The following is a 25,479-nucleotide window of genomic DNA, read 5'->3' as shown; positions in this document are numbered from 1 at the left end:
GGTTTTCCCATCGATTTGCCACAGACTTTGCTTCAGGATGTGTCGCCTAGCATTGGGGCAGGGTACTCAGAAGAGGAAAGCGTTCCCATCCATTTTGTTAACAGTGATGTCACATCGCTGACGACTCCATATTCCGTTGACAATGGCGTGGATAGCACCTCTAGTTGGGGGCTCCTCGTAGAACTGTCCCAAGATGAAGTACTCCCAGGCTTTCTTATTCTTCTCAACAACCGCATTAGGAATCGTAACACAAGATTCGCCAGAGTCGAGAAGGAAAGGTGTCTCCTTTGGCTCAAGTTTTTCAGAGGCTTCTTTGACAAAACCTTTCCAAAGGTCCGCTGCAGATGGAGACTGAAGCGCAGGGGCAGTTGCAGCTACTTCCTTAGAAGCAGGCGCTAGGACATCGGCCTCTTTGCTAGGTGCAGGTGGTGAGTCGGCAACTAGGGTTTCGAGAGCCTTTGTTTCGGATTGCTTGGCTAGGGAAGATTTGGGGTCCTCCTGGGCAGGCGAAGGGATCTGAGTCATCTGAGCGGAGGTTCCGGCCAGAGGGAGATCAGACTTGGGTTTCGATTTGGCGGCTGAGGAAGAGTCAGGCGCCGACGATTTCAGTGAGAAGGCTGGGGATTTGGTCACTCCAGTGGGGAGACGGCCAGAAGGTTTGTTTTTCGGGGGTTTCTTTTTGGCCATGGAGGCGGGTAGGGGCCGCCACCGAGATCGGCGACGGTGGAGGTGAAAGGAAAGGGATTGCGTTTTGAGAGAGAAATTTTGTAGGCGCGTGAGGCGCGTTAAATGACAATTCAGGAGATATCTTTTACTCAATCATGTCTTCTTTGAGACAACTAACTTATTACCTTCCCCTTCGCTAACTAATATGAAGATGTCGTCATGAACGTTGCCACTTCCCCAGATCATAATAATAGAGAACTTTAGTGTATCATTACGAAAGTAAAAAATAATTATTTGGAAGCTGTTTCCTGCTATCAAATTTCAAGAGAATTCTCAAAACCTAGGAGAATTATTACGAAAGTGTATCATTCTCAAAACAAATATCACGTTTCACTGATGTGCGACTAAAAATACTCGTTACGAGATTCTTGACTGCCTGATTTTCAATACCGAATACATCCATATATCAGTTACATATATATATATATGAATTTTGGACAAAATGTAATAGTAGTCTTGGTGATTTTTATCTCACCTTTAACCCTAAAACTCCCATGGTGAACTTCAGTAATGCAAAGGAAAATAAAGGTTTTTATTTTTTTTTTGTAAAAGGGCTTTCGGAAATAAAATGTCTAGCGGTTAGGACATTGGACTCTGAATCCAAAATAAAGGTTCGAGAGAAAGTTTCTTGCGATCCATTGTAGTTTTGGCTCGTCGGATATATTCAAGCATATCCTTTTCTAATCTTATCCAAAGAGGGAACAAAACATAGCCAATTGAGTTTCCCCATCTTGATTTTGAACCTTTCTCCATCATTTTTGCCAAATCCTGTGTTTATATTATTCGTTATAAAATTCTCTAACGTATATAATATTAGATTTTAACTCTTTACAAAAATTATGAAAAGTTCAGATGAGTTTTTATACCTCAATATTTCTGTTTGGAGGTAGGTTGAAAAAAATAACGCCATGGAGACTTTTTTCTAGGACTTCTCTTAACTTAGAACTTTTTTCCATATCTGCTGGATAGTAAAGTTAATTTGATGGTGTAAAATATTATCTCAAACGCGAAAACAATAGGGAAAAAATTATAGTGACTTAACCGGGCCTCGTGGTCTGGTGGTAAAGGAACCTCGGCTGAGGTGCCCGTCATCACGAGTTCGAGCCCCGGCCATCGAAATGACTTAGGCCCCCTGGAGGGTACAGACGCAGGCTGGTTCCGGGTTCAGGGGGGATTAAGGCCGAAGGCCTGAACCAATCCTGGTTAACAAAAAAAAAAATAAATAAATAAATAAATAAATTATAGTGACTTACCGTATCTTTGATTCAAATATCATGAAACGCCAGCTTGCACAATTCCAAGAAGAACATCATTCACCGTCTAATTAAAAATGAGACAATCAAATCAATCCATGAAAAGATTATTTAAAATAAACTATTAAGCAACGTACCATATTCATCGCATTCTTCACCACTTTCACATCAACCAAACTAATAATTCGATGAATAAACTTATTAACGCTAACTGTAGCACCTGGTTTACCCTTAAGAGGTGTTGCTTTGTCTCCAGGAAAGCATACGATAACCATGGATTTAAAAATTTCAATGCAAGTGTGAAACAGTAGTCTTACTATAAACCAAAATCAAGTAACCAATGACCAACAAGCATGTGTCGCATTGCTTTTCTTAGGGACTACGAAAGTAAGTAATGCCTCTGGTCGCATGTTTTACGAGTACAAGCGAGTAAAAGAGACATAAGAGACATTCCATCACCTAGAGAATTGTGAAATCTAGCCACGGCTACAGATCCAGCATGTGATGTCTTCAGTTTTAGTAGGTGAAACTCCCATAAAGTAAACTCCCATAAAGTTTTGGACTTATCCATTGGAGAAATAACCATTTTTGTTGTATAATCCTCTAGAAACTGATCAGGATTTTCAATGTTCGGATCTATATGTGGAACAATTACATGCTCTTCCACTTTTACTTTTGTAGGAATCCACTTGGCTTTTACATTTTGCTCACCATGACCCGTCTCCTGTAAAAGTAAAAGCAAATGGTTCCGAGTTATTAAAGCCTAACTCAACAAGCCTTAAGAACAAGTCCATAAGCCAAGAATGAGTATAGGGTTTCTAGCAAGTAGACTTGATATATAGTTTTGTATGTTAACGTTTGATGTAATCTTTGGCTGCACTAAAGCAGCCTCTCTTTCACATTTTATGAGTATCAACAATCGAACATCTTTTTCATCTTGGTGACAGCTTAAAAGCATCTTCTTTCTTTAAGTTTCTTGCACAATAAAGCTCTCTTTGAGCTATTTCAGTTTGTCTTAATAAGCTCTATGAGCATTTATCTTCTTGTTTCACATTTGCTATTAGGCCTGGGCATTTCGGATATCGGTTCGGGTATTTCGGGTTTCGGGTAGGGGGTTAGAAGATCCATTTACTACTTGACCTATTTTTGGTTTGGTTCGGATAGTTTCGGGTTCGGTTTGGTTTCGATAGTAAAACTAGAAACCGGAAAATATCCGAAAAAAATTGGTTCTCATTTGGTTCCGGTTCTGATTTGGGTAGTTCGGGTAATTCAGATAAAATATAGGTTATTTAGGGTAAAATATCAAATAATTAGGATGATTTAAATAAGAAGTTTGGATATTTCGGATTACTTTGGATATTTCGAATAAAACTATCCGGATACTTTCGGATACTTTCAAGTAGTTCGGATACTTTATAATAATTTAGTTATCCTCAACTATTTTCGGATAATTTTAATAGATTTTTAAATTAAAAATATATATATTTAGTTATGTTATATGTATATATAATTAATATTTTTATATATTCGGGTACCCGTTCGGTTCTCGTTCGGTTCTGGTTCGGTCCGGTTATTTTGGATATAGAAATATAGAAACCGTTTGGATATTTGAGAGTTTCAGTCCGGTTCCGGTTTCGGATATTTTGGTTCGGTTCCGGTTCGGTCTTTCGGTTCCGGTTTTTTTTCCCAGACCTATTTGCTATCACAAGTCACACAAAAACACTACAGATCTAACTGGCAACCATATAAAAAAAGTAGAAATAAATGAAAATAATATGCTTATTGATTCTTCCTGAATTTGATAAAGAATAAATTTGTTTTATTATTCTTTAAAGATAAAATCATATAAATATATTGGTTAAGATATTCTTTGTAAATAGTGTAAGTTTTAAGAAATGAACAGAAATATAACTTTTGTCCATTCAATTTGTCATCATTTAAACGCTACATATGTCTCTTTTTTAAATAAATTATTAATAAAAATAATTGTACTATATCTTTTGATAATATGTTGAGTTTTCAATGTAAAAGAAAGAAAATTTTTGAAATATAAAATTACATATAGCATAGTTGTTTAGTGATTATTGTTTAGGGTTAAGTATTTAATGTTTGGATTTAAGGTTTAATGAATATTGTTTAGGGTTAAGTATTTAATGGATGAGGTTGAGTTTATAAACTTGTATAAATAATTCTTAAACATTTATAAATCTACATTATAATAGGGCAGTTGCATCATTCCTGATGCGACACGTTAGCGATATGTGGGTCTCACTTTTAAAAAGTGTGAAAAAGTGTGAACTCTGTAACTCGAACCCGAATTATTGAGATCTAAACAACAACATTTATACCACTGAGCTAAAAGATTCTTTGTACATTGATGGCTGAAACAAATATATATTTATGAAGGTCGGAAACCTTTGCTTCTTCGGTTTTCTCTATGGGACCCACACTTATTTATTTTATCTAATGATTTAATAAATACTTTATAACTCACGTTTTGAAATGGGATTCGTTAAAAAAAAGCCCAATAAACCTCTTTGGTCTGTAAGCGTTCTCTTCAATGGAAGTTTAGGGCTTTCAATTTTTAATCATCGGTTTATGACTCATCTAAGAAACACAGTTTGAGTTTCATGAATCAGTTTTTCTTCTTTAGTCTCTACATCTCCCTATCTTTAATAGATTCATCATCGGTTCTTTTATTTTGCCTGATAAATCATGATTGTGTGGTTTTAATTTTCTTTGGTCATCCATAGCTTGCACCCTTTGATCTAACCAAGAAGAAGAAGAAGACATTTGCCGTTCACGATGCCATCGAGGACTCAACTGAGTCATACGGGAGACATACTATCCGTTGTCTGATTGTTCAAGAAGAGTTTATGTGCTGTGAAACATATTTGTTTCTTTTCATCAGTTGCTTTGTTTAATCTTTTTTCCTGCAAATAATGATGGCTTTGATAGTTCATTCACGGGAGCCAAGAAGTTAAAGAAGAAGAAGCCAGTGAGTGTTTCACATTTTCTGTCTTCCTGAGTTTTTTTTTAATTCATTAAACTTGGATTTTGAAGATTATGTACCTCACATTCTTTTTATTTTGATGGTTGTTAGGTTGAATGAAGATCATTGAATAAAGAAAATGACGATGCTCCTGAAGATTTGGAGGGTACTTTATATTTCTTTCTCTGATAATTCTAGCGACATATATTTTTTTCTCTTATATTTCCCATAATCAGTAAGATTTTAACTGTTTTGTCTACTTTGCATTCATACCTCATTCTCCATCTAACTTCTCGGTGCTACTATATAATGATCAAGTCATTTTTTGCACAAATAGGCAAGTGGGGATGTTACGTTGGGTGCTTAGTTTATTGGGCTTGGCTATACAAAGTATGTTGTGACTGTAAAACTTTTGTATTTATGCATCAAACTTATCATCCGTAACATAATAATATGCTTTTTCTGTGCTAGGAACCGTTTGTAAATAAATGTCTCGGGTGTATATGACTCCTTAGTTTGTTTCTTTTGACAGTGAAATCACTAAGCTTGCAATGTGTCAGGACAGCAAAAGCATCTCAGCTGATGGTTAGCTTTACAATTTGGTTGGTTTCTTTTTCCTATTATGTTGGATGGATTATTTTAGCAAACAAATATCGCAACAGAGCGCTGGCAATAACTCTAATAGATTTATATATACATTTAGAATTGGAAGTTTGGTGAGAACATGAACAAGTACTTTTGTCACGCTATTGGACAGTTAAACGCCATTTCAAAAGAATTGATTTTTTATATTTCTCATAATCAGTAAGATTTTAACTGTTTTGTCTACTTTGCGTTCATACCTCATTCTCCATCTAACTTCTCGGTGCTACTATATAATAATCAAGTCATTTTCTGCACAAATAGGCAAGTGGGGATGTTACATTGGGTGGTTGGTTTATTTGGCTTGACTATACAAAGTCTGTTGTGACTCTAAAACTTTTACCTCATTTAACATTGATTCTGGTTCTTGGGAGAATTGCAGATTTTGAATGAAAGGCACAAGCAGGGAACATAGGTGTAGTTGCGTTCGACTCGACATAGCAGATCCGTTGATCCCATTGTGGAGGTTAACATGCAATGTGTTGACCTGAAATCATTATTTGGAAGCTACATTTCGAGGCATTTCCTCAACATATAAATAGACCATAGACAGAGTTTGATATTTATAATACTCAGTGATCATGGAGTCTGCAGAAAACAGTCCTTTTGCATATTCTATATGGAACCAATAGATATGTCATTTGTTTGATGATTGTATTATGATAGCTACTAACATAGGAGATGACTAGAGAAAGAGAAATGAGTATGAAACTCTTATATGGGTAGCTTTTGTAAACACATTTGGGTTTATTAACAGTTGTGACAAGCAAATATGTTTATAGTAAAGAAAACCTGTCGCAGCGTCAATAACAAATGTGCATGTTTTTTGGTTGTTTGGGATTGAAATAGCTTATGGGTTTTCTAAATCAATATAATTGATTTGACTAAAGCTATCTTGGATGACAAAAAGAAGGATTGCAAGTTTAATAACTTCTACTTTAGACTTTAATTTCAACTAAATTATAATCAGTCTTTTATCCATATCATCTTAGTTATAATCGTAAGGATTTATTAGAATAAATAAACAGTTTCAACAATATTTAATATGTGATTTAATAAACAAAAGAACATGTAGGATTTTTAGGATTTAAAGAGATTGGAGACAATAGTTAATGAATATGAAAAGAATACGAAGCAGATGATGAAAAATGATTCGAGCAAATTAGTGGCAACACAGAGCTAAACGAGATAAAAATATCAATCAATAAAGAATGAAAGAAGAATGAGCAAAACTAAGACAAATCAAACGACAGAACATGAAAACAAATGTAAACAAGACAAGAGAAGATGGTGAAGATAAAATGCATTGAAAAACTGAATGCTAGATTAATAAACCAGAGACAAAAATAGATTAAAATGCAAAAACTTCGTGCCTTGGCGCGGGTAACGATCCCTAGTGATTTAAATGAGTTAGATAATTTATTTTATCACAAACTTAAGGTATTTATGAAAATAATTATCCTTTCAAAGTAAATTTGAAAAGTGATTTTAAATTTGTGGTAAAATTAGAATTCTTCCATGTACGAATTCAGATCATTTTCCATATATATTGTCCCTATGATTCTTCTCTCAACATTTTTAGCATCGTTTATGAATTAGGAACAACTCAATCATTTTAATAAAAAAATATAGTAACACTTTCATCATAAACATCATAACATGAAATGAGGAAATGTCGTTTTGAAGGAAAAGTAATAATAACATGAGCTGCGCTATGTAAATATTATTTACCAGGATGCTAGAGAAGCGTGGATGGTTAATCAAAGTGTTCTTTAAGCCTTCAACAATGGCATGTGGATTGCCTTCGGTTTTGCATCCAATGGTTATGATGTTGAAGCAGTCCTGACCGGGGAGACTAAATAGCCGTGAGAACGGGCTGAGCAGCTCCTCGTTGCGCATCACTTGATTAGCCGCAGCCATTTTCCTTCTTGTTGTTCCGATTATGTGTGCTTAGTTTTATATACTCGCGCTTAGCCTAGTAATTTTAATGTCATTAAATGAAGGCTGCTGAATGCTGAACATCTAACCACTATACTCTAATGGATGCTATTGATGTGGTTTTCATTTTATTATTTCTTCGCTATTGATGATTGGAACATGTCCTAGTCCCTCTTATTAATCGTATTTTAATTGGGTGGTCAGACGTTTAGATGGCCAGTAATCTGCACTTAATTTTTGTTCCATCCTTTAGACTAGAGGTGGGCGTTCGAATACCCGTTCGGGGGATCGGATATTTCGGATGTTTGGGTATTCCGGTATAGAAGTATAAAATTTGTTTGGGTATTTCCACACTTCGGGTCGGGTTTTGATATTTTTAGTTTGGGTTCGTGTATTTCGGATATAACCGAAAAAACAAAAAAAAATTGATAATTTTTTTTAACTACTGATAGAAAAATTTAAAACCACATAATTCTTGCAAAAAAAAACTGTTTCTTCTCTTGCTTTCGTTACGTAACACGATCAAAAGTAACAAGGAAAGCTCCATGGATGAAAACTACCCTTCCGTATGAAGAACAACAAGATGGTTCGAGGTGGCTCTGATTGTTACAGTGACGTTTATGGTGGTTATCGTTGATGACGACAACAACTAATTCTCCGAGAAACCTTACATGGATCGTGAGAAGAACAATATTTTAGAAAAGAAGATCTTGTACGGAGAGAAGATGAAAGATGAGAGATGCAGATGTTGCATTAATCTCTCACGTTTAAGGAGATACATATTCACATATATATATGTGCACACGTTTAGGTTAGAAAAAATAGTGATTTGGTATTGATTTATAATATTAATTAAACCAAAATCGGTTAAGAGAAACCAGTCATTACATATTGGATGAAAGATGTAGATTTGAGTTAAGGTATACATATGTTCGAATGACTTCGGGTAGTACTTCTTCATGTTTCGGATATACCCAATCGGGTTCGGTATTCAAACTTTTTCAATACAAAATCTGTTCGTGTATTTTGCTAGTTCGGTTCGGATTCGCATTCGGGTTTTTCGAGTCGGGTTTGGATTTGGGTTTGGGTATCGGATAAAATGTCCAGCCCTACTTTAGACCGCATAATAAGCATGAATTTTAGAGCAAACAAGTGTTCCAATCATTTCCTCCTAACAATTTTGCTTGATGAATGCATTTGTGAGTTTTTGTTTAGTTTTCTACTGTTTGGGCTTTTATTTTATAACGTTTATTCGATAGTCGTCTAACAAAACTAAAATAGCGAAAGTTGAAGCTGTATTTCGTAGTTGGTAAAGCCAAGATCATAACAAAAATTCAATTCATTTAATATCTTTTGGGATAATATCTTACACTTTACTCTCTTTTTTCAAAAGCAATGTTTTTGGACTGTTTGATTTTTTAAGAACATATTGAAATTGTTGTAGTTATTTTAAAATGTGAATTATTTTTTTCTAAAGTATGTGCTTTATTTTGATAAAACCAATATTTTTATTTGATATATCATAATATAGTTAATAGTAATGTGTTAGAAATTAAATCTAAATTCAAGAAGCTTGAGTTCATAGCCGACTCTTTGTTCTACGTAATTCTAGTGGGTTTATATTGGGCCAAATTAATATTTAATTATAAAATTATAAAAAATTAAGGTCCAAACACATATTGATATTGGGTTTACGTATGTCTTTATGTCTTATAATATCATGTATTGATATGCAAAATCCGCCGCACCAACTCTTTTTAGTGGATAAGAGAAGAGCTCAACCTTACTAGTTTTTCATTCGTGTGATAGAAACACAACGTAAACTGCTCTCAACTGTGCAGCAAGATCGGTAAGTAAATCAAAACCCTTAACTTATATATTTGTTTTAATGGATACGTATTTTTTGCAGATTAAATCCGTATGAACATTTTTTTATTCTATTGTCAATTGTTTTATATCAGGTTAAAGAAAATATCAATTAAAAATTGCATGTTTAGGTTTAGTAAATGGCTTATAAACATGTATGAATTTCAACAATATGTCTCTCTCTTTTTTATTTTCCATTATCTCACTTTGCAAGTTATTCATATCATTTAAAGTTATATATCTTATTTTTTGTACAGGTTTGTTTGCCAATTAGTTTTTTGGTTTACAAATATCCACACTATTTGGTACCTTTTTGCAGCATATGTGCAGCATTATTTGATAGTCGTCTAACAAAACTAAAATAGCGAAAGTTGAAGCTGTATTTCGTAGTTCGTAAAGCCAAGATCATAAATAAAATTCAATTCATTTAATATCTTTTGGGATAATATCTTACACTTTACTCTCTTTTTTTTCAAAAGCAATGTTTTTAGACTATTTGATTTTTTAAGAACATGTTATTTAATTGAAATTGTTGTAGTTATTTTAAAATGTGAACTATTTTTTTCTAAAGTATGTGCTTTATTTTGATAAAACCAAATATTTTTATTTAATATATCATAATATAGTTAATAGTAATGTGTTAGAAATTAAATCTAAATTCAGGAAGCTTGAGTTCATAGCCGACTCTTTGTTCTATGTAATTCTAATGGGTTTATATTGGGCCAAATTAATATTTAATTATAAAATTATAGAAAATTAAGGTCCAAACACATATTGATATGGGGTTTAGGTATGTCATTATGTCTTATAATATCATCTATTGACATGCAAAATCCGCCGCACCAACTCTTTTTAGCGGATAAGAGAAGATCTCAACCTTACTAGTTTTTCGTTCGTGTGATAGAAACACAATGTAAACTGCTCTCAACTGTGTAGCAAGATTGGTAAGTAAATCAAAACCCTTAACTTATATATTTGTTTTAATGGATACGTATTTTTTGCAGATTAAATCCGTATGAACATTTTTTTTATTCTATTGTCAATTGTTTTATATCAGTTTAAAGAAAATATCAATTAAAGATTGCATGTTTAGGTTTAGTAAATGGCTTATAAACATGTATGAATTTCAGCAATAGGTCTCTCTCTCTGTTATTTTCCATTATCTCACTTTGCAAGTAATTCATATCATTTAAAGTTATATATCTTATTTTTTGTACAGGTTTTTTTGCCAATTAGTTTTTTGGTTTACAAATATCTTGTTTGTTTATCAGATTCTAAGATCTCGGTTCGTCTATCTTAACAAATTCTATGGTGTTTTACAATTGGGAATATATAAATCGGTCACTATTTATGTTTATTAATGATTCTTTGCAGCATATGTGCAGTATTATTTGATAGTCGTCTAACAAAACTAAAAATAGCGAAAGTTGAAGCTGTATTTCGTAGTTCGTAAAGCCAAGATCATAACAAAAATTCAATTCATTTAATATCTTTTGAGATATTATCTTACAGTTTACTCTTTCTTTTTCAAAAGAAATGTTTTTGGACTATTTGTTTTTTTAAGAACATGCTATTTAATTGAAATTGTTGTCGTTATTTTAATATGTGAATTATTTTTTCTAAAGTATGTGCTTTATTTTGATAAAATCAAATATTTTTATTTGATATATCATAATATAGTTAATAGTAATGTGTTGGAAATTAAATCTAAATTCGGGAGGCTTGAGTTCATAGCCGACTCTTTGTTCTATGTAATTCTAATGGGTTTATATTGGGCCAAATTAATATTTAATTATAAAATTATAGAAAATTAAGGTCCAAACACATATTGATGTAGGGTTTAGGTATGTCATTGTGTCTTATAAATATCATCTATTGATATGTAAAATCCGCCGCACCAACTCTTTTTAGCGGATAAGAAAGATCTCAACCTTACTAGTTTTTCGTTCGTGTGATAGAAACACAACGTAAATTGCTCTCAACTGTGTAGCAAGATCGGTAAGTAAATCAAAACCTTTGACTTATATATTTGTTTTAATGGATACATATTTTTTGCAGATTAAATCCGTATGAACAGTTTTTTATTCTATTGTCAATTGTTTTATATCAGTTTAAAGAAAAAATCCATTAAAGATTGCATGTTTAGGTTTAGTAAATGGCTTATAAACAGTTATGAATTTCAACAATATATATTTCTCTCTTTTTTTTCATTATCTCACTTTGCAAGTAATTCATATCATTTAAAGTTATATATCTTATTTTTTGTACAGGTTTTTTTGCCAATTAGTTTTTTGGATTACAAATATCTTGTTTGTTTATCAGATTCTAAGATCTCGGTTAGTCTATCTTAATAAATTCTATGGTGTTTTACAATTGGGAACATATAAATCGGTCACTATTTATGTTTATTAATGATTCTTTGTCGCTGCTAAATAGCTTGCGTGGCAGTTTCAAACTAATCAAGCAGATGGCTGGCGTTAGGCCCTTAACGGAGGAGGAAAAGGAACTTATGTCATTATATGGCAAACCAATTACCGTATATGATATTCTTCAAGCTTTCTCACAGGACAAGGTATGCACTATTTTTCTCTATTTTTCCTATAACATTCTTCAAGCTTTCTCACAGGACAAGGTATGCACTATCTATCTACAAGCTTTTATTATTTGTCATGCAGCCACGTTTCCTTCCAAGGTGTTTGAGCTACAAAATACAGGCGAAGAAAAATAAGATGTATGAATCTCTTCTCTAACATTAGTTTACCACTGTTCTAATTTAGACTATTCTAAAACGCTAATACATGTGTGTTTTCTTTTCCAGAATTATCATTACAATCATAGAATTAATGAACTCTTCCTAAACTTTTTGGAATAAATTTTAAGTATCGATTTTCAAACAAAAAAACTTAATTTATGTTATTGCATTTTAGATCTTCTCTTCTATTTCCTAGATAAAATAAATGACTTCTTCTCTTCACATGGCACACTTTTATTTTTCTTAGGGCAAATCTAGGTGGAATAGCAATTTACAACTATTTGAATTGTAACAACATAATACTGAAATCCCAAGGTGATTCTTTACTTGGTTTCGCTTCAGAAAATGTGTTGTTTTCTTCTAACCATTGTATTAATTATCTACACACATTTGAAAATGTAGTTGTGAAAAGGACTTCTTGCCCATTTTGCCCAATGAAATGTGGAAGCCTCAAGGTAGGCCCTAGAACCAAACTTTCTATATCTTTCATTTTTAAACAATAAGGATCTGAATATTGCATGCTATGTGCAGGGCGTGAAACATCATTTGATGTCATCGCATGCCTTATTTGATTTTAACTTTCGGGTACGTTGTATTTTTAAGGATACATAACTCTTTTGAAGTTTTCTTGTGATATATTATAAGTAACAAGATAAGTGCTCTTTCATGTTTTAGCTGTCGGAGAATGGTCATCCGAATTTTGATGTCTCCGTGAAACCTGATGCATTCACAAATGGGGTTAGTATATGTGAAACTTGATACGTACGCAACATTTTAAGTGTTCAGAAAATAATTTATTTTTGTCATGATTATGAACTTTACCATAACGTTCTTTTAATATATAACAGGTACTAACTTATGATTTAGAGGAGCACAATCGTGTTAATATCTACCTTTATCGGTAAGATCTCAAACTATTTACTCTACTTCTTAGCTATGATTCATCATCATCTTCTTAGAGCTAGTCAAACCATAATTCATGCAGCTCGAAATCCCGTATGCGAGGCCAAAGAGCTGGTCCTAAGGGACGTAAATGTTGTAAGATTTTTGAGAAGTATTCAGAAGATGTCCCTCGTGACAAAGCAAATGAAATTTCTCATGTGAACGGTGATAATATCCCATCCTCCCTAGCAAGAACTCGCTTGTCGGGACAGACTAGCGACATTCAGACAATAACTCAACCAGAGATAGGTCAGTCTTCTAAAGCTAAGGGGCCTCGTGCTATTGGGAGAAAAAGGTTAAATCCACAGCGGGTCGGGGCTGAAAGGTTATGATGTTCTCTGTGTTACTTTTTTTCTACAGAATCTTCGTCCTTATGGTTTTACTAACCAATATTATTATACATTGTTAATTTCCAGAACCGATCTTCTTAGGAGTCGGCAGTTCTATCACTCTAAAACATTGCAGGTGGTTCAGTTTCCTACAAATTCTTGATTTTCTTGAAACCATGCCGTCTAATTGTTTTTATTATACTAACTAAATAAGTTGCACTTTGAAGCCAATGACTCTGGAAGAAGTACTGTCTGATGCGGACAGCGATAATGAAGATGATCAAGAATTTAAAGATTTTCAAGAACGCATGGTATTTCATTGTTTTTGATTTTTTTTTTTTTTTAATTTTCATTGAATTGTTATGATGCGGACACTAGAGGCATTTTGTGTTCTTTTTTTTTTCGCAATTTCACAGAAGATTGATCGGTTGGTGGATGCCAGCGATGAGGAGAAGAGATTTATGTGGCTTTGGAACACATTCATTAGAAAGCAAAGGTAGCAATATGATTCTATTTGCATCTTTTTCTTTTGAAAGACACCAGTAAACTCACTTTTGTTATGCCATGATTACATTTTGGGCAGGGTGTACGCGGATAAACATGTTCCTTGGGCATGTGAAGAGTTCGTAAAAGTTCATGCGAAAGAGCTGATCACTCCTAAACTTCTCTGGTAATAATCTTTTATCAACTCATCATCATATGATGCCCAAAATGGATTATCACGGTTTTTTATCATATTTGTTGATGCCTCTGAGCAGGCAATGGAGAATGTTCGCAATTGATACGCTGTGTTTAAAATACGGTCTGATATGCGCCAAGACCATGGACAAATGCAGTATCATCCTGCAGAAGACACAGGAAGCAGAAGAAGCACCAGAAGAAGCGGCGGCAGCAGCAGAAGTGGCGGCAGCGGCAGAAGCGGAGGCAGCAGTGGCGGCAGCAGTGGCAGCAGCAGCAGCGGCAAAAGTGGCAGCAGATGCAGCGGCAGCAAAAGCATCCGCCGCTCAAGGCACAAGAAAAAGCGCCAGAACGCAAAAGAAGAAGACGCAAGAAGCAGCATCCTCCTCGAAAGCTAATGCTAATGGCAACGAGCCACAGCCTATGGAACTTGATGAAGAAGAACATTAGCCATGGTGAGTGTCAGAGGATCTTCATTTCTGAACTGAGAGATCATAACTGTTTTAAAACTCCCGTACTCGGATACCATTTCCTTCCTTTCAAATTATGTTAAACTAAACTTTTAATTTTATCTTTAATAATCTCAAGGAGTTACAAACTCAAAAGACTGATTATGATACTTGAAAAGGAGATTAATTCATGGGTTTTTTTCCTCATCAAAGGTTAATGAGGGACAGGTTAGTATTTAATTACAAATGTTTCCAGAATTTACAAACCTAGCTTTCTTCTATATCTAATCTGATCCCTTTTTTTTATTTATTGACTTTTGCTACTATGGAGAAAGGCATATTCACCAGCAGACTTTATTATCATCATTAGTAGACAGAAATGTCGACTCTTATACCACTCATGGAAAGATTTTTCCGAGAAAGCTTGTGGTCGTGACGCAAGCCAAGCCAGAAGCACGAGATCCTCGCCAATGCAGCCTGTCCCACCACTTTCACCCATAACTCGTTACCGGCAACATTCATTGACCTCTTTGAGTCATCATCATAGCCCTCTACATCCGAGTGGGTCACTACCACCATCGACCCATCCTCAAACACAACCACATTCCCAGAACAAACCTGCTTTACATTTCTCGGGATCAAAGCTGAAGTTGCATCAGTTAAGGAACTCTGAGTATTCAGAACCCTGACATGGTAGTACTCAAGCACGGCCTGCGGACACAATTAGGAATCAGAGGATGAAGAATAAGAACAAAGAAACCATGTGTCTTTGTTGGTTACCTTCCATTGGGAGGTGGCTAATTTCACTCTAGGCCTGATTGACTTCACGTAGGAATATGCTTCTTCAGGTGTCATGTGTTTGTGTTGCACCTGCATTGCAAAGATATAATTATCAGAGACAGAGAGAGAGAGAGAGAGAGAGCTGACGCAAAAAGTTTTATTTGATTAGTTGCAACACGAACCAAGTAGCATATGACGACGGTTGTGCTGCGGCCCCGACCCGCCTTGCAATGAACATAAGTCGTCTTCCCAAGGGAAGCATTTCCTTCAACGAGACAAAACAAAGATCAAATGAACACACGGCTACGATTCTTAACAATTGCAAACAACAACAAAAAAGCAAGAGGATAAAAGTATAAAAAGAAAAGGTAAACATACTATGGATAAACTCTACAGCTTGGCATACGGCTTCCATGGAAGGTGCAAAACAATAGTCCCTCGTGGCAATCACCAGGTGGTCAATGCAATAAGACTTCCACAAGAGTAAGAAAACAAAACAAGGTTAGTAAATAAGAAGAAAACAGAAACAGAGCATTGGTATATAGAGAGAAAAAAGAAACAGACTTTGTAGAGAGATGATGGAACCAAAGTCTCATAAGGCTCATTCAGAGTGATGACTCCACAAACACCAAGCTCCTTCAGCCGCGGAACATCAGATGGAAACGGCACAGCTCCAAGTAATATAAACTGGAGACAACAAACAAAGTCAACACAGAGAGAGAGAGAGTGATTAGGCACAAAACCCATAGCCAAAGTAACATACTTGGAGGTGTATCTACAAGTACAAGTAGCTAACTTTCAAACATCTCACACAAACTGAATTAACATAAAAAAAAGCTAAAAAAGGAGGAAACATTTTAATATACCTGAGCGACCCGATCCCACCAATGAAACTCAGCCTCGACCTTATTCCTAACAACGTTGTAAACCAAAGTTGGATAGAACAAGGCACGAGCGCCTACACCAACCAGTGCCATCTTCGTCGTCACCACTATCGCCTTATCTCCATCCGCCGATCTCTCTTCCTTCTCCGTCACGTCTTCGATATACATGAAAATTTACACGAAACTATCAAGTCACGCGGAAGCGACCGGAGAAAAGCTGAATTCAGAACCGGCAACGGCGAGGCGGAGACCACTGTGATTTGGGGATCAAAGAGAAGAATCAAAGTTTCTACGAATTTGGGGATCGATGATTTTGCCTAATCTCTCCTACCACTCAACCTATCTTTGGTTTCTCTTTTAAAGAGAAGTTTTAAACCGGACCAAAACACTTAACCGGATTATTTTATGAATTTTCCTTTTTTTTTTGAGCTTTTTGTTCATTGGTTCGATTATAACTGAACGGTAGATCAATAAACTAATAAATTTAATATAAAATAGTAATTTTACGATTAAAATTCGATAAATTAATAAACACGGTAAATTAATAAATTTCTTCATCTCATCAAATTATACTCCATCCGTTCCCGAAAATAAGATTTTTTAGAGTTTATCTTTGTTCCACAAAAATAGATTTTCTATATTTTTAAGGTACTTTTGTATACTTTTGAGAAACATTAATTGTGAATATTTGGATTGATTAAATCTTATTGGTGGATAGTTATTGCTAAGTGTATTAAAAAATAAATTGTAAACTAAATTATAAACATTTATTATATTCTTAATAAACATGAAAACTCTAGAAAATCTTACTTTCGGGAACGAAAGGCGTAATACAAATCAATAAAATAATAAGATAATAACTTTTAGAAAATCTTACGTAAACATAGTCTCGTAAACATATAGTCTCATTAAAATCATATATAGTTTATCTAAGTAATAACAAAAAAAAAATATTTTTATGTTCACAATATAATTTATTTGTATGTTTCTTAACATTACAATATATTCTGATAATATTTAGTAAAAATATATCTAAAACAACACTTAAATTCTATGAAAACAAATTTTATATATACCAAATAATATAATAAAATTTTATTTTCTAAAATTTAATTAATATCTATATGGTAAAACTTTAAAAATGAAAGTTTTGTAAATTAATAAAATATTACAATCCCAACATTATTAATTTATAGAGTTTTTACTTTGTACTGATATGTATATTAATTTATAGAAATAAAACTTTGCATTTTATTACCATGTATAATAAAATATTTCACACTTCTATTTTTATTTTAATTTTAATTTTTACTTGACTTGCATAGTTTCAAAAAAATATTAACTAATTTTGATATAAAATTATGTAAAAAGTATTAACTAATTTTACCAAAATTTTAATTAATTAATTAATTTTTATTAAATCAGAACCAAATTATATAAAATTGTTGGATTTACCGGTTGGATTCGGATATGAAAACATTGGGAGAAACCAAAATAAAGAAAATGACCTCAGCGTGTTCAGAAACTTAGGTGAAAATCAATGGATTCTTGAAACTTGGTATCCAGCTTTTGTTATACGTAAAAGGATGATTGCTATTGTCGACAGATATGATATCAATTAAATTCACTGGGGTGAGATGAAAATAAGATTTTCACCTTTATATTGTGACTATTAAGTTCTTAAAAGTATAGTAAAGGAGGAGGCACAAGCGATTTAAGCAGCATGGTACTAGACTATGATTTTTTCATCTCAGGTTATCTTGTGTTTAGAGGAAGATAATAGGTATTTGTTTTATGATCTTTACTTGTTTTTGAATTTTTTTTTGATTTAACCATCGGAGTTATTATGTTGTTTGGCTTAAGAGGATTTAAGGAGTATAAACATATTTTCAAGTCTTTTCACTTTTAGTTAAGAACAACACATGGTGACAGGTTATTTGCTATTGGTCTAGTACGATGATAGGAATGGGCCGACGACTAGAGGCCATGTTGAATGAGGAAGAGGAGGATTCACGTTTATAAATTTTAAAGATTACATACGAATGGACCGGACCAACACATGAAAGTTGATCGATGTCCATATGTCCAATGTTTATCACTCGCCCCAAAGTTCAGACTACTCTCTCAAGCATGCGACCAACAATGATTGATCGCAGTGGATTGACACAAATATCCCCTTAATGAATAAGGTGAACATTTCAATATCATCGAAGGATCCAACCAAAGGCCAAATTAATATCTTAAGCATGTTGCCTACCATGAGTGATCGCAAGGCGATGACACGAGTTTCTTTGTATGGTGAACACTTCAACCTTATCAATACTGGATCTTTTTCTTTTTTTTAACACCAAATACTTATATTGAACTTAAAGGCCCAATGGGCTAAGTCGGTTACAACCGGAGAAATTCTCGACGGTAAACTGATAGACGAAAATAATTAAAACATGTCGAAAGATAGATGTGGCTAAAGAGAGAAGAGACCCATAGAGACAATTCACTTGTAGTCCTAAAGCTCGTGTTTAAAGAAACACACATAACTCGAAATCGACATTGAAGAACCCAACCAATGGGTTTTGAGAGTAAGAATTCCGGGATACTCCGTAGAAGATAACAGCTCCAGTGAGAGAGTCGCAGAGATAACTCTGTGAAGAACCGTCGATGCTTGAGACGGCGTAGTGTAATGGAGACGCAACGGTAACGTAAAAGCGAGCAAATCTGGCGAGTCCACACTCTTGCACAATAGTTTCTGCGACGTAAAAAGGGATGGGGGCAATGTAGGGCTTACTTTGTGAAGAACCATCGATGCTTGAGATGACATAATGTGATGGAGACGTAGCAGCGTGAAGAACTGGCGAGTCCACAATCTTGCACAAAAGTTCCGATGACGAGGAAAAGGCTGAGAGGACCGTAGAGCCGACTATTTGAAGAAACCGCCGATGGTTGAGACGGCATAATATGATGGAGACGCAGCAGTAACTCACTCTTGCACAATAGATCAGGCGACGAGGGAAAGAGGTGTCATACCATCGGTTGAAAAGCTATGGATCTTTTGAGTGGTCGTCGCTTTAGACTAAGACTTCACTATGGAAGCTTCTGCATACAACCTAAAGCCCAAAAGATGGTCAAAGCCTTGTAGAATCTTGTCGGAGTATGACGGAAAGGAGGCGGCATATATCTTTGTGGTATCAGTGGTACATATAAGACGAAGTGTGACGATTGTACCAATGGTTGGTGAAGCGGCATATCGGTTCAGAGACGGTGAGAAGCGGCGGTGAATCGAGATTTTGAATCTATACCAATGAGGAAACCACAAATGTGTTGGAGATGGTGACGAGGTGTTAAAACCGTTTCGATGTGAACGGCGACTCCATATGAGAAAGTGAATCGGAGCTTTTAACACCCCGAGATGAAGGGTGAGACTGCGGCGAGGTCGAGGTGAGAGTGTCGGAGGATGACCGGAGTATATCTACGACGGAGTGAAGTTCAGATCTGATGGGTTCAGATCGACATACAAAGGAGACTTGGCGGCCAGGAGTGGAAGGGAGCGGCGGAGACAGTGGAAGAGAGACGATAGACGGTGACCCCGACATGTACTCCGTCGACGAGATGGGAGACCTCGAGTGACTGAGCCCGTCGAGAGATTTCCAATGGTTGAAACAAGGCGGTGGTGACGCGGGCTGTCGAGAAGAACCGAACATATCCATGGATAGAACTGGAATCAACGAGTTGCAGAAAGAGATGCTGAAGCTTGTGACCAAAAAAGAGCAAAAGAAAAGAAGAGAAGCGGAAGCAGAGTGGCAGAGGAGTCGACGCCGACAGCCAGGGGCACCGCCGGCGTCAAGAGACATGGCTTGTGGCGGCTTCTCGATTCCCGTGTCTGAGAGGTTTCGTGAGCTAGGGCGAACTCATCAATAGTGTATCTTAAGTTTGTGAAATAAGTCTTTTTGTTATTCATCCATCGATAGATCTGTAAAGACATTGTTAGTTAGACTAAGACTAGTTTCATTTGTTTTTTTTTTCTTAAAACTTTGTATATGTGTTCTTCATATGGACGGACTACGTGAAACACAAATGTTTCTTCAAATTGACAAGTAACAAAACTAGCCAAATAATTAGATGATTATATTTCACATTGGAAACGAATTGACACCCCTTATCTAAACTTATAGAGCAACTTTTTCTTAATTAGAAACCATTAAACCACTACCTATAATTATTAGCCTTTTCCCAACCCATAAAAATCCCAAACGATTTTAATTTGTGGTGCGTCTGGTGCCACTCACTGCCATTGATAATTGAATTGGGCAGTTACATACATATATATACGGTATAACCTCTTTAAATTAATACTATATACGGTATAACCTCTTTAAATTAATACTCTGTAAATTAATATACAATAAAAGTCTCTATAAAATAATACTCCCTCCGTTTCTAAATGTAAGTAGTTTTAGCAAAAAGAGTTTGTTTCACAATATAATTAGTTTACATATTTCAATGCATCTTTTTCATTTATTGGATATTGTCTGACCAATAATATAATGTTAGTTTTTTAATAATTGGTTGAATTAATTGATTAAATTATATATTCTTTTAAATAACAATTTTCTAAATATTCGTGCTTTTAAGCAAAACTACTTACAATTAGAAACGGAGGGAATATAATTTTATAGTCTCAAATTGAATTTTTAGTTTAATTAGTATATCAATAAATTAATATCTCTATAAATTAATAAAAAAATATAGTTTTGGTTTAATCCTAACATTATTAATTTATAGAAGTTTCACTGTATATTGATTTATATTATCTTTTTCTGAATTACCGCGAGATTCGGGCCGAAACCTAATCATCCATGCCCGAAACCACAGCATGTAAAATATTATTTTCAACATGTTATAATTATATTGCATATACAATTTTCGATTGTGATATTGTAAGTAACAACACGTTGTCTTCTATCTAGATCCTCCAACATTGAAAAACTAATTAAACAAGTATGCATTTAATTTCATTTCAGAAAATGTTAGTTGGTTGTTAATGAAAGTTGTTACGACGACATCCTAATTAAATTACTTTTGATAGATTATGACTTTAATCTTGATTAACCCAAATACGAAAACAAAGTTTGACTTGACTCTTTCGATATATGCATACACATGAGATATATATATAAGAGTATCATATGTATATACCTGTATGGAAAGCGGATGAGATCCTAAAGTTGTCTTTTTGCAACATCTTGTGTACTTTGTAGCATATTTTATCGTCAACTGGGTTATTGTTTATAACATCTTTTGTACCTTGTAGAAACGTGTTCTTACGCGGTTGCTTATACGTGCTGTCTATATGACTAAGGTTGTAGTCAGTTTGTTCACTTAAACACATATCTTCTTCAAAAATTTTATCACAAATTTTCAAACTCACTAAACATCTTTCGGGATATGCTAGACCAACGGCTTCAAATCTGTTTGACCTGATGAACGCGTTTTATCATGGGTCAAAACCAACAACTTTTGTTGCTTGATTAATTTGCCTTTCCGGCTTTCCAACAGAACTGTTGTAGATAATTGTGGATCTCTTGTTATTTTCAATGTTTTATACTCCTTCCGTTTCATATTAAGTGTCGTTTTAGAGAATTTTTTTCGTTACAAAATAAGTGTCGTTTTCGATTTTCAATGCAAAATTTATTAATTTTATGCAAAATTTATTTTTCTATTGGTCGAAATATGGTTAGGTGTATAGGTAATAGTTTTTTTTATAGAAAATGTACAAAATTAATTGTTTCCTTAATCCGTGTGCCGAAACCTAAAACGACACTTATAATGAAACAGAGTGAGTATTCTCTTTGTTTATCATAAAATGTTAAATAACATTTTTTTCTTGTTATACAAAAAGTATCATTATAGATTTACAATGCAACTTTCGACTTAATATTAATTACAAATGAATTGATTTTATAAATAATTTTATTCATCTCAAATTCTATTAGTTGAATATGTGTAATTAACAAGAATTTAAATGCATTTCAATCTTTTTTATGTATGAAAAATCTCAAAATGATATTTTTTACGAAACGGATGAAATATTTGTTTTCTGTTGTAAATCAGTTTAATCTTTTATTGTTTTCAATCCCTGCCGTGGTTATTTATTCCTTAATATAGCTATAGCTAAAACAATACTGTAATTCTTAAGCCATGTGATCACATATTCACCATCAATGTAGAATATGACTCTTGACTGTAGAAACTCGACAAAGTCGGATAATATCGTAATCACACACCCCAAATATGAATGTATCTATTTCTAAATGGAAACGGGATACCGTTAACCATTGTTTATTTTTGTAACGGATGGTTTGCAATTAACATGTGCTGTGAGTTCATCAATTTAATTCGACTCATAGTACGAGGCGAAATGCATTATTGGAAGAAGGAAACCTCATTCTTTTGGTTTTCAATAAATGTCAAACGCCGAGCTGTAAGGAGTAATCAGTTCTTAAATGGAATCACCAACAAATGATGGCTAAATTCATCTTAAATTAATTCTCGTGATAAGAGCAACTCCAATTATAACTTTTATCATGAAAATTCTCAGTGTATGTATATATGATAATTATGATTTAATTAAAAGTATAATAAAATTTTGCAAACCCAACCAATAATATGTCAAGTGAGATATTATTGGTTGGGTTTCTAAAATTTTTAGTATACTCTTAATCATATTATTATTATTAAATATATATACACTAATATGTAACTTTTGATACAAAGATTTATCTTAGATCGTATCATACAAGTTTTTCATTTTAAATTAATTCTCATTTTCAGAAAAAGAGTGTTATGAAATAAATATTGTTTTATATCTTTTCAATTGATTTATTTTTACCTCTAATTAAATTAAAATAACTTATAAAAATTATAGAATTTTAATAATCGGATAAAAGTATAGTCATATCAAATACGAATTATCGGTTCCAGACATAAGAAAAGAAAAAGCTCATCCGAAAGGTAGATTGCCCTTTTTATATACAGTGTTTTTCTTTTCTTTTTTCTTTTTTCCACAGGCATAGAGGGTACGCATAATAGTTACAGACTGAATATCCAGATGTCTGTATAAAGTGTATTGAATACGTATACACATATTTTAGATATAGCCTACAAAAGAAAATCAGCTTCTTAAATTGGATGTATATAACAACAACCACACCGACCTATTCTTCTCAAACAAAACTCTCACACTAAACCAAGAAAACCACATTTCTTTCCTTCTCTACATTAACCATCTCCTTCATTACATTTAATCCCTTCTATATTTTTATAAAAAATGAAAAAACTCAAACTCATGGATCACTCATCCTGCCGGAGGAGATATCAGGATCCTCCGTCAAAGGCGACGGCGAAAACACTGAATAATAACAATAATAATCCGAAGAAGAAAAGAGTCGTCAAAGAAGATCTTGATGATGACAAGATTGTTTCAAAGCATCCAACTTATCGAGGGGTGAGAATGCGACAATGGGGAAAATGGGTCTCCGAGATAAGAGAGCCAAAGAAAAAATCAAGAATCTGGCTCGGTACCTTCTCCACGGCGGAGATGGCGGCACGTGCTCACGACGTAGCGGCTTTAGCCATTAAAGGCGGCTCTGCTCACCTCAACTTCCCTGAGCTAGTGTACCAACTCCCTAGACCGGCTAGTGCTAACCCTAAAGACATCCAAGCCGCAGCCGCCGCTGCGGCAGCTGCCGTCGCCGTTGACATGGAAGTAGAGACGTCTACGTCCTCTCCTGTAAGCTCGGAACCATCGTCTCCGGCTACGACCACACTAGCAGACGACGCGTTTTCTGACCTCCCCGATCTCTTGCTCGACGTGAACCACAACATTGACGGCTTTTGGGACTCGTTTCCTTACGAAGAGCCTTTCTTCTCGGGAACTTACTAGAAAACAAAGACACTGTAGTTGTGTACGTCTTGTTCTTTTGTCATGTGAAAACTTTTTAACGTTAAAAAGTCACCGGTTGATCCAAGTTGTATAATTAATAACGGTCTATGATCGATTTTTTTTTCTTTTTCTAGAACTTTTAAGCGGGGAAGTGTGTGACATGTACTCACTCCGTTTTTAAATGTAAGTAGTTTTAGCAAAAAAAATTTGTTTCACAATATAAGTAGTTTACATATTTTAATGCATCTTTTCATTTATTGGATATTGTGTGACCAATGAAATAATGTTAGGTTTTTAATAATTGATTGAATTAATTGGTTAAATAATATATTTTTTTAAATATTCGTGCTTTTAAACAAAACTAGTTACAATAAAAAACGGAGCGAGTATAAGCGAAAAGGCTCTTTGTTTTTGTAGAAATGTGAACGTGAGTCAGTGACAATTGAAAAAGTCCCATGTTTATTTGTAGCTCTGTCGTACCTCTACATTTACTCTTAGGTTCTGCACAAGAAATAGATATCGACATCTTTTTTCTCTGTAATATTAATGTATCTATCTAATCCAAAGAGATTTAAGTTTATATTTCAACTTATAAGTTATAAGCTATACTAACAATAAGCTTGAACATATGTTACAAATAACTTCAACTGTATTTTGCATTTAAAACAATGAATGACATCATATTTTTGAAAATTGGTACAACAAAATTGAGCGAGAGACAAATTTGTTATATTTTCTATTTAGGTGTCTCCTTTTCTTTGTGTCATTTCAAGTTTTCTAATTATTCCGATTATCTCTTATTTGTCGTAAGCTTATTGGCCCTCATAAGGTTGGAAAAGAAATGAGTCATGACCATTGGTCCATTCGATTTCACGCCATGAATTTAATGTCCTTTTTGTTGGGACTGATTTTCATTGAAAGGCTTATATTTTTTTGTTTCTATTAGGCCTCTGTTTTTTTGGGTTAACAGTGTCACTTTATACTAGTTGAAAAAAAATTTTATGTTGAGTTATCTGTTTCTTAGAATTTATACCGGTTCGGTTAAATTTTTGGTCAAATTATTAATACATAAGTTTCATTATTTTCCTCTAAATCCCTCATAAATGAATGATTTATAAAAAAAGTTGTCCTCTGCAGATATGATGAGGAACAAAATAAATAAAGTTTCTTATTTTTTTTATGTTTTCAGTTCCTCAAATGAAAATTTATTTTTTGTTTTGTTCATTTTTTCCATTCATCTGGTGGTCATCAGTCAAAGCCATAATATCCGAGAATTTAACTTTTTCGTCAATTTAAAACATCTATCTGG

At 34.0% G+C, this 25,479-nt stretch overlaps 3 protein-coding genes and 1 pseudogene across 3 annotated transcripts; 2 read left to right on the top strand and 2 right to left on the bottom strand.

Moving 5' to 3' along the window:
* Positions 1 to 1,018: 1,018 nt before the first annotated feature.
* Positions 1,019 to 7,533, bottom strand: LOC106338011 (annotated as a pseudogene).
* A 5,311-nt stretch (positions 7,534 to 12,844) lies between these two features.
* On the top strand, positions 12,845 to 14,646 carry LOC106341435 (polycomb group protein FERTILIZATION-INDEPENDENT SEED 2-like). Its single transcript, XM_013780209.1, has 8 exons — positions 12,845 to 12,907; positions 13,018 to 13,070; positions 13,155 to 13,436; positions 13,528 to 13,576; positions 13,668 to 13,751; positions 13,857 to 13,936; positions 14,024 to 14,110; positions 14,199 to 14,646. Exons 3-8 carry the CDS (start codon positions 13,168 to 13,170, stop codon positions 14,566 to 14,568), a joined length of 939 nt encoding a protein of 312 aa, XP_013635663.1. The 5' UTR covers positions 12,845 to 12,907; positions 13,018 to 13,070; positions 13,155 to 13,167; the 3' UTR covers positions 14,569 to 14,646.
* An 86-nt stretch (positions 14,647 to 14,732) lies between these two features.
* Positions 14,733 to 16,569, bottom strand: LOC106339446 (putative dual specificity protein phosphatase DSP8). The gene is made up of 6 exons (XM_013778257.1): positions 16,214 to 16,569; positions 15,912 to 16,034; positions 15,726 to 15,819; positions 15,530 to 15,612; positions 15,348 to 15,437; positions 14,733 to 15,278 (listed from the first exon to the last, which is right to left on the bottom strand). The coding sequence occupies exons 1-6, from the start codon at positions 16,397 to 16,399 to the stop codon at positions 14,934 to 14,936; spliced, it is 921 nt and encodes a 306-aa protein (XP_013633711.1). The 5' UTR covers positions 16,400 to 16,569; the 3' UTR covers positions 14,733 to 14,933.
* Positions 16,570 to 23,437: 6,868 nt separating this feature from the next.
* Positions 23,438 to 24,378, top strand: LOC106340510 (ethylene-responsive transcription factor ERF038-like). The gene has a single exon (XM_013779378.1). It carries the CDS (start codon positions 23,556 to 23,558, stop codon positions 24,168 to 24,170), a length of 615 nt encoding a protein of 204 aa, XP_013634832.1. The 5' UTR covers positions 23,438 to 23,555; the 3' UTR covers positions 24,171 to 24,378.
* Positions 24,379 to 25,479: the final 1,101 nt, after the last annotated feature.

Source organism: Brassica oleracea, chromosome C4, assembly GCF_000695525.1.
Source record: "Brassica oleracea var. oleracea cultivar TO1000 chromosome C4, BOL, whole genome shotgun sequence".
NCBI lineage: Eukaryota > Viridiplantae > Streptophyta > Magnoliopsida > Brassicales > Brassicaceae > Brassica > Brassica oleracea.
Note: the sequence above shows the minus strand (reverse complement) of the source record. Positions and strands in the feature narration are given on the sequence as shown.

Coding starts and splice junctions, on each gene's coding strand:
- LOC106339446 (XM_013778257.1), bottom strand. CDS start 16,399: ATGTATATCGAAGACGTGACGGAGAAGGAAGAGAGATCGGCGGATGGA. Junction 16,035..16,213: donor GGTGGGATCGGGTCGCTCAG/GTATATTAAAAT, acceptor TGTTGTCTCCAG/TTTATATTACTTGGAGCTGT. Junction 15,279..15,347: donor TAGCCACCTCCCAATGGAAG/GTAACCAACAAA, acceptor TTGTGTCCGCAG/GCCGTGCTTGAGTACTACCA.
- LOC106341435 (XM_013780209.1), top strand. CDS start 13,168: ATGCGAGGCCAAAGAGCTGGTCCTAAGGGACGTAAATGTTGTAAGATT. Junction 13,577..13,667: donor ATCACTCTAAAACATTGCAG/GTGGTTCAGTTT, acceptor TGCACTTTGAAG/CCAATGACTCTGGAAGAAGT. Junction 13,752..13,856: donor AAGATTTTCAAGAACGCATG/GTATTTCATTGT, acceptor GCAATTTCACAG/AAGATTGATCGGTTGGTGGA.
- LOC106340510 (XM_013779378.1), top strand. CDS start 23,556: ATGAAAAAACTCAAACTCATGGATCACTCATCCTGCCGGAGGAGATAT.